Consider the following 9,076-nt stretch of genomic DNA (forward strand, 5'->3'; position numbering starts at 1 on the left):
TTATATCATAATTAAGATGTATGTAACATATTTAGTGTTCCATCCCGTACTACTACTACTTACGGATAAAGAATTCCTTAAAACATAAGATATAGTGAGATCAATGCTTGTGCGGAAAATATAACTTAAAGCTAGTTTGTAATAAGAAATTGAGTCATAATTATGAAAAAAAAAAGATAGAACTGTAAAGTTTGCAGAATCTATTACCTTCTCTGTTGGACGGGATTTCTTTTTGCTGCGTAGTGCCTATAAAAAAGTTGGACATAACTGAATTTCTAATATTTCCTCATTTGCAAATGGTGTTCTTATTTTCATGTCTTTCTCTTTTGAAGAAATAAGCTTTGTAAAGCCCTTTTGAAAAGAATTGAAAAAATCTTTAAAAGAACAGTGTATTTAAGTGACATATTCTATCTGAATCACGCTAAAAGAATCAACCGATATAGATTTGTGCAAAATAAAAAAAATGAACACGAATATAGTAGTCACAACTCTCTATTGATTTTTGTTGATGCTAAAAAAATATGGGGGAAAAAATTGATGAAGAATATGAAACATGGAGAAGAAGGAAGAGAAAAGATTGTTCAACAAAAAAAGGGGAAGAGAAAAGCAAGAATAAAAAGGATGAAGCTGTTAGATTTTGTGCCATGATATGGGAGTTACGTGAAAGTGATCGTGGGGATTTGAGAAATTTTAGAAATCTAAAAACTAAACAATCTAAGAAATAAAAAGTAAGTTCTTTTTTGTTAAAACCATTTCTGTCACAATTCTTTAATTTTTCTATTGGCTCCGATTTTTACCAATGTCATCCGTTCTAGTTTGATTCGTCTTGTGTGTAAGTTAGATAAAAATACGTAAAAAACTGTTTAAAGTTGTGAAATTTAATTTTGAACGTGGGATAAGATCATTTGAGAAAATATAAGAGAATTTGGAACTGCAAAAAAGAATGGATTGACATGAATATTTTTTTCAATTTATTTTATTTTTTAAACATTACTTACGTGGCCGAATTTGATTGGTGAAACGACTTGCGCTTTAGTATATAAAGGATTAGTGAGATATATCTTCCCTCGAGTACCTCAACCATATTTTATTATAATATAAGTTATAAGTTTAATTAAATTTTAATTTTAAAAAACATAAACCACTTAAATATTGACACCTAAAACTAAAATCTCTCACACTTTTTTAAACGCTTCTTCCAACATAAACGTCTCACAAGTTTTCTGTTATTCTTCCCTACTTTTTGATTTTTACTTATTATTGTAAGAGCCATCTGCATCGCTAAAGTTTCTTATTATTATTATTTTTTTTTTTTCTTTTTCTGATTAAAAAAAAAATGCACCTATCGCGGACTGTCACGTGTCGGTGGAGCCCGCGAACAGTGCAAAATACACAGCACACGTTTCTTACCGTGCACACTTTGTTTACCGTTTTTTTGCAAAATCGTACCCCCCTTTAAAGACGCGCGATACAAATGCTCTAATACGTAGAAACAGTGAGAGAGACTTCCACTGCACCTGTCTTTATAGCCTGATTAATAATTAAACTGGATTGACTTATATGAATTACAAGAGTTATTCATATGCTTTTACGATAAATTATAGTTCGTAAATGTATATCGTCTGAAAATATGTTACAATCAAATACATATAGGGTTTCAATCGGCGGTGCGAAGGAAAATAATATATCTGGTTGTCGCGATCCGGTGCGATATACCGGATTCATGCTGGATCCATTTTTTAAAACAATCCATCGGTTAAAAAAAGAATCCGATTCAATTAGTTATGAACTGGATCGAGGTATACGTTGCCCATGATCATAAAACTAATTTATCAATTAGTCAGAGAGGAGGGGTTTGCCTCAATGTTTGAGATTCATTGACCACGTAATTTATTAAAATTTTGTCTCATTGACTTTGTCTAAATCTTTTGAGTACAAGACAACGGCGTGTGACTTTGTGAGGGACGTGGATGCCATGGCGTTCTTATTGATAATAAAGTGAACTGGATCTTATTCACGCGTTTATAGAATAATTAAAATAGGCATATAGCTAAACTTGGGGGACAAGCTTAGAAACCCTAACCCCGTACACCACAATACTGACCGTAAAGGCCTACACCAGTATATGCTGAGTAGCAAGCTATGGACAGCATATCCATATATAGATATAAAGCTAGCTATATCGACCAATACTTTTTTCTATCTCACATATAAAACTGATCTTTTTTTTTATCAAATCAAAGTGATCTCATAACTTATATATAGGGCAAAATCCAACTGACTTTATTTGTTTATAGTAAAACCCATCTAATGTTCCAGCAATTTCAGCCGCGTATCACTCATATGACATCACAACCACGATATTTTACAACGACGTCTTTAATTTTCCTTTCTACTTGCTCATCTTGGCTCATGTTCTGTTTTTTTTTTTAAGTTAGAACAAAGACTTTCCCGTCTGTACAGTTATATTTTTTTATATTAACCAAAAACAAAAAAGACCCATCTATTGTGTGTTTCATAAAAGAGTTTGGTATTGTCAAGGCTTTCAAGAGTTGAATTCTTGGCTGCTACGAAATTTATGTTATAATTAATTACTACTGGAACTTGTCGTGAACATACGGTTGATTGAATATTCACGTCTACCTTTAGTTTTCGATTTTTAATAAAAAGGTGTTATCGACTATCGTTTTTAGTTGCATAAAACGACGAGGCAAAGATAACTATTTTAAACTATTCAACTATATATATATGCACGACAAATTACATACGCAGGCCAATATTTCCATGAGAACTTTACAAAGAACATTGACTACTAATTATACTAAGCAGAAATAAAATGATTTGGTGTTTTAGTCATATTTGATAAGAGATGGACTCGTCGATTTTTTCTGATATAACATTTTTTTTTTGTCACAGCTCTGATATAACATATATAACGCACCTTTCAATTAACGGCTTATGTTTAGGGGACAAAACGTATTATTTGCTAGCGGATAAAAGTACAGGGAATAGAAACTGATAAAATTTTAAGGGTTATATGGATTAGTGGATACATACGCTGAAGGATTTTTCATTAACATTTCTTTTCCGGAAAGCAATAAACGGTGCCGAGGCCTATGGGGGTAAGACCATGTGATATAACTTTATTAACTTGACAGTCCCCTACTAATGGATCGAATATGTTTAAAGTTTCTACACAACATCTACCATGAAGTATCTCCTCTCAGCCTTTTATGACTTCACAAAAATATTATATTTAAATCGCACTGAGCCAGCCTTTTACACCACACCACCTCTATATATTAGACCAAAAGCACCATTCGCAATGCATCTCAAAAGTTTCAACAAAAGAACATGGCATTTCGTTTTTCTCCTTCGTATTGGCGGATCGTCCTGGGGTTATGCTGTATGTTTACACTTGTGCATACGGCACTCTCAACACCTCCGGAAGATCCCGTGAGATGTGTCTCAGGAAACACGGATTGTAGCGTCACAAACTCATACGGAGTCTTCCCAGACCGGTCCACGTGTCGAGCGGCCAACGTTGCGTACCCAACAACCGAAGCCGAGCTTGTCTCTATCGTGGCAGCAGCCACAAAAGCCAGACGCAAAATGCGTGTGACCACTCGATATTCCCATAGCATCCCTAAGCTTGCGTGCACGGACGGAACCAACGGTTTGTTCATAAGCACAAAGTTTCTAAACCACACGGTGCAAGCCGATGCAGGGGCCATGACCCTGACAGTTGAGAGCGGTGTGACACTTAGGCAGTTGATCACTGAAGCGGCTAAGGTTGGATTGGCGTTGCCTTATGCACCATATTGGTGGGGACTGACCGTGGGTGGTATGTTGGGAACCGGTGCTCACGGGAGCTCATTGTGGGGTAAAGGAAGTGCGGTCCATGATTATGTTACCGAGATCAAGATTGTTAGTCCTGGCTCGGTCAATGATGGATTTGCAAAGGTTAGAGTATTAAGTGAAAGTACAACTCCTGTGGAGTTTAACGCGGCAAAGGTTTCACTTGGTGTTCTTGGTGTTATCTCCCAGGTTAGATCATCTATATTTACTTTTTTCGGTTTAAATAAAAACCAAAATTATACTCTTTAACTACAAATTTTCATTTATTTAAGGTGACTTTTGGTTTACAACCGATGTTCAAAAGATCGTTAAAATATGTTATGAAAAACGATTTGGATTTCGATGATCAAGTCCTCACATTGGGGGAAAAACATGAGTTTGCGGATTTCGTATGGTTGCCAAGCCAAGGTAAAGTTGTGTATCGAATGGACGACCGAGTAGCAGTCAACACGCCGGGCAACGGTTTGTGTGATTTCTTGCCGTTCCGTTCCCAACCCTCTGCGGCATTAGCCATCATAAGATCATCAGGTTCCTAGCTATCCTTATTTCTAAGACTATAACTAGTAACTCATTTTAGGAATGTATGGAATAAATGGAATTGAAATCAATAGAATAAAAGTGGAATGAATTTGTGATGATTTGAGGAATTAAAGGAATGAAATATGTATTTATGTTTTAATTATATTTAAATTATATCATTCCATTCATTCTTTACATTCTTTTTCTTCTTTTTATTTATCATGAATGATTTTTAACATGATTCACAATGTATTCCATTTATCCCACCGAAATGTATGTAATCCAAAAAATTTATTTTTACCGTTAACTGGTAATATTTTTTGGAATACATATGAATGACTAATTTCACGTGATTCCATTCATAAAAAACATTCAGTTACAGCCTAAAGTTTTTGTGAGAAAAAGGTTTGAATTTATGTGGAGGTAAAATATAAAGGTACATATGAGAACATTTTATGAACCAATAGTTGAAGATGTAATCAGGTGGTTACAATTAGATTTCTATTAACTTATAACTTTAACCCATGTCCTGGATAAGAAAATTTAACTGTTGGATGATAGAATTATACGTGACAACTTGACATCTATTAGTTAGAAAATAGATTTTTATTTTTTTGGACAAAGTTAGAAAATAGATTATATCTTTTTGTCAAAGGGAAAAATGATATTTTACTTTCTATTTCTCTCTTTTTCTTAGAACATCTCTAACTTTCCTTTTAATCATAAGATATATGTTTTGTTTTATTTCATTCTTATTGTACAATAATTTAGAGGAGAAGCAAGAGATATTCAGAGATGCGACTGGGAAGTGTGCGGAAGCCACACTAATTTCATCTACACTGTTCAGTACCTCCTACGGTTTGACAAACAATGGTAATAACTAACTTTTCGTTTTATTATACATTTTGGTTGATTTCACATACGAAATTTATTCACTCCCATGTTTATGTTAAAAAAACTTCAACGGCATTGTTTAGGTATTGCATTCACCGGCTATCCGGTCATTGGAAGCCAAAACCGTATGATGACGTCAGGATCATGTCTAGATAGCCTTCAGGATGGGTTAACCACGGCGTGTGCGTGGGATTCACGTATAAAAGGCGAATTTTATCATCAAACATGTTTCAGTATTCCTCTCACGCAAGTCAAAAGTTTCATCACCGACATCAAATCTCTTGTCAAGATCGATCAGAAATCTCTGTGTGGACTTGAACTTTATAACGGTATTTTAATGCGTTATGTCACGGCCTCTCCAGCTTATCTTGGGAAAGATACGGAAGCCATAGACTTTGATCTAACATATTACCGAGCCAAGGATCCTTTAACACCGCGACTATACGAGGATTTTATAGAAGAAATCGAGCAAATTGCGTTGTTCAAGTATAATGCATTGCCACATTGGGGTAAGAACAGAAACGTAGCATTTGATGGAGTGATTAAAAAGTACAAAAACGCACCAGCGTTCTTGAGAGTGAAGGAGAGTTATGATCCGGATGGTTTATTCTCGAGCGAATGGACGGATCAAATCCTAGGGATCAAAGGGAACGCGACGATCGTAAAAGATGGTTGTGCGTTGGAGGGATTGTGTATATGTTCGGAGGATGCTCATTGTGCCCCGACCAAAGGCTATATGTGCCGACCGGGAAAAGTTTACAAAGAGGCTAGGGTTTGTACACGTGTCGGTGACATAAACGCATAAGTGTACTGGTTCAACAAGTAAGTTAATTAATTATAAACAAAATCTTCAAAGATTCTTACATCAGAAAATCCCATTTGTTGTTATGAGTGGGTCAATATATTTATCTACTATGATTTATAACAAGTTGCTTCATGCATGTTGATGTAATAACTACTATAATGCAATTAAAAAAAATATTTTAATAACTTCGTTTGGTCGCTACGAATAACAATAAGTTGTACACGCTCTTGCAATAATTTAATAGTAGCGTTAAAAAAAATAGTGAAAAAAGTACTCTGCGAATATGTGTGATGTTGTCTGAAAGATTAAAGTCAAAGTTCCGTGTCCTGTAAGTCTTTGAGAAGCTTGTCGAATTCGTCCAGTCTTTGTCCCCAATCGTTCTTGATCGTTAACGCCTTCACGTTAAAGTAATCAACACCGTTATCTCCGGTGGACTTACTCGCAGAGGATGATGACAGCTCCACGCTTCTCATCTTCTTCTTCTTCATTCTATCGGCTTTGGATCTGTTCCGCTGAGCCGTCGCTCTCTGAATCGCCCAAAGCACGTCTGATCCAGTAATCTCCCTCTCCTTTGGGATCGGTTTACTAGGGTTCGAATCAGCTGACCGGAGGACGATTTGTTGGCATAATCCACCGACAGATTCGGATGTTTGCGATTTCGTCGGGACGTTACAGAGTCGAAGGTGGATTCTGTTGTAATTACTCGGCGGAGGCTGTGAATAGCCGACGGAGGTTGATGCGGTTATCCCCCTGAAAAATTGAACCGGCATCGGTACCGGTTTCACGGTCCACATTGCTTCTCCGTCCTTTATGTGGTGGTGGAGAGTCTAGCCCACATATACTACTAATCAGTGGCTTATTGGGTTTCACCAACAAAGCCCATTAATATATTGGCTCAATTATAATTGATTACATGCATTAATTATTGGATATACTTTTAGAAAAGATACACGTAGAACATCTTTGACGATGATTCGTCTAATACATATTTTAGGTAACGGCTTAAATAAAAAGATACACTTACTAGATATGACATATGAAACTTTGTCATGTGACTTCACCACTAAAGTTTTGTCACGTGAACCGGATACTTATGAATCGAGTCACCCCACGGGTTTCCCACCAGTGTCTCGCTAGCCGAAATCGTTCTCAACGCTCTCCACACAATACTATTGCATTTAAAACCCGACCCGAACGCCAACTGCCAAACCCGATCTCCACGCTTGACCCGACACTTAGCCTCTATGTAAGCCAGCTCGTACCACAGAGACGAGCTGGAAGTGTTTCCAAACCGGTGCAACGTCATCCGAGACGGCTCGAGATCAACTTCACTGAGGCCAAGACCTTTTTCAACCGCGTCAAGTAACGCTCTACCACCAGCGTGGATACAGAAATGCTCGAAACATAGTTTAAAATTCGGAACATATGGACTGCTCTTTAACCTAAAAAGCCTACTCTTTACGATAGAGATAATAAACCGGAGCTTTTCAGATAAAGGCAGAACAAGTGGACCAAGTGCGGTTAGATTCGTCTTTAACGTGTCACCAGCAACAATGGTCAGTTCTCTAGATAGTGATACTCCAACGATACCTTTGTCGTCTTCTTTTTGGTCAGCACAAGTGTAATGTTTGTCGCTAGCGCCTTTGTGGGTCCTAACGAGTTGAGTTAACTCGTACTTAGACCGAACTCTGTCTTGGCTCCGGTTTGAAAGCAAAACCGCGGCACCTCCTACCCGAAAAATACAGTTAGGGACTAACATGGACCGGTCGTTGCCTCGATACATGCTTAGAGTCATGTTCTCGGTGCTAACAATGACTGCATAGGTATTAGGGTTTGCTTTAAGAAGATGCGCGGCGAGATCTACGGAGATTGCGCCGGCGCTGCATCCCATACCGGAGAGATTGTATGTTTTCACGTCGGTTTTGAGCTTGTACCGGTTTACGATCATGGAAGAGAGAGATGGGTTAGGGTTAAACAAGCTGCAGTTTACAATGAAGATTCCAATATCTCTAGGTTCGACTCCGGTTTTCTTGAATAGCGAGTTAAGAGCTCCGAAGATGACTAATTCGGCTTCATGTCTGGCCTCAAACATTGATGGTGTTGGTGGAGAGGTCAACATGCAACGTGGGGCGTACGTATCATCTCCTAAACCGGACCGGTTTAGTATCCTCGTCATGAATTGGATTGTTTCTTCGGTGTAGAGTTGAGCACCTTTGGCCATGTTGAAGAACGTTTCGGATGAGATTTTGCATGAGTCGGTGGGTTGGTGACATGAGAAGTCGACGAGGTAAACTGGTTTAGACCGGGTGCTTGAGTAAGCATAGAGGAGGATGGATATGATGAGCAGACCAATCTTGACCGGAAAAGAAGAGAAGAAGTCATGGTGAAATTGAAGTAGATGAAGCTGGGAGAAAGAGAGAACGAAAATTATAAGCAGAGGAAACTTAAAATTTGCCATTGAAATGAACAATGTGGGAGATAGTTGGTTATTAGGTAGGTTTTTATTTATAAGCAACGTACAACACAACCTTATGTTTGGTATAAATAGACAATATGAGGACTGCGTTAAGGATTCGTGCTGCGGAGAACATGGTGTGCGTTTTAAGGCTACCCTTCTTAATAAAATATGGTATTACTATATAAATATCCATAGGTGAACGCACTTTTAAAACAACAACAAAATTGTAATCTTTTCGTGCCGTGTTGCAAGAAATTATTTCAGTACAAGAACACATAAACGACAGATTCAACATTTTGTAAAGCTAAGCCTTTTCTCAAAAAAAAAAGAACATTTTGTAAAGCTACCTTAATTCACTAATTAAGCATTTTGACCATACTAATTATTAACCTATTTATTACCAAACATAGACAGTTTTCTGATTGGATTGCGTCGACTGCACATAGCTTTCATTAGTGCTGGGAATTTGAGTCATTATCCGTGGGCCCCGCCCCATTTGATCCGCTGCGGAGCGGGTGCGAGTCGAGCGATTTGAAAATTTT

The 9,076-nt window shown here is 37.4% G+C and overlaps 3 protein-coding genes across 3 annotated transcripts; 1 reads left to right on the forward strand and 2 right to left on the reverse strand.

The window, feature by feature from the left end:
- The first annotated feature begins 3,319 nt into the window (after positions 1 to 3,319).
- Positions 3,320 to 6,261, forward strand: LOC106415381 (L-gulonolactone oxidase 5). The gene is made up of 4 exons (XM_013856072.3): positions 3,320 to 4,047; positions 4,131 to 4,386; positions 5,149 to 5,250; positions 5,355 to 6,261. Exons 1-4 carry the CDS (start codon positions 3,355 to 3,357, stop codon positions 6,074 to 6,076), a joined length of 1,773 nt encoding a protein of 590 aa, XP_013711526.2. The 5' UTR covers positions 3,320 to 3,354; the 3' UTR covers positions 6,077 to 6,261.
- On the reverse strand, positions 6,236 to 6,870 carry LOC106415383. The gene has a single exon (XM_013856074.3). The coding sequence runs from the start codon at positions 6,868 to 6,870 to the stop codon at positions 6,388 to 6,390; it is 483 nt and encodes a 160-aa protein (XP_013711528.2). The 3' UTR covers positions 6,236 to 6,387.
- Positions 6,871 to 6,981: 111 nt separating this feature from the next.
- On the reverse strand, positions 6,982 to 8,696 carry LOC106415382 (3-ketoacyl-CoA synthase 13-like; the record flags this gene model as incomplete). Its single annotated transcript, XM_013856073.3, has 1 exon — positions 6,982 to 8,696. A coding segment is annotated over one exon (1,557 nt), but the record flags the coding sequence as incomplete, so codon positions are not given.
- Positions 8,697 to 9,076: the final 380 nt, after the last annotated feature.

The sequence above is a fragment of the Brassica napus genome, chromosome C4 (assembly GCF_020379485.1).
Source record: "Brassica napus cultivar Da-Ae chromosome C4, Da-Ae, whole genome shotgun sequence".
In the NCBI taxonomy this organism is placed as follows: domain Eukaryota; kingdom Viridiplantae; phylum Streptophyta; class Magnoliopsida; order Brassicales; family Brassicaceae; genus Brassica; species Brassica napus.

Bases quoted from the DNA above. Each gene is read 5' to 3' on its own strand.
- LOC106415381 (XM_013856072.3), top strand. From the start codon at position 3,355: ATGGCATTTCGTTTTTCTCCTTCGTATTGGCGGATCGTCCTGGGGTTA. The intron at 4,048-4,130 runs GTTAGATCATCT...CATTTATTTAAG, and splicing joins TTCTTGGTGTTATCTCCCAG to GTGACTTTTGGTTTACAACC. The intron at 4,387-5,148 runs GTTCCTAGCTAT...ACAATAATTTAG, and splicing joins AGCCATCATAAGATCATCAG to AGGAGAAGCAAGAGATATTC.
- LOC106415383 (XM_013856074.3), bottom strand. From the start codon at position 6,870: ATGTGGACCGTGAAACCGGTACCGATGCCGGTTCAATTTTTCAGGGGG.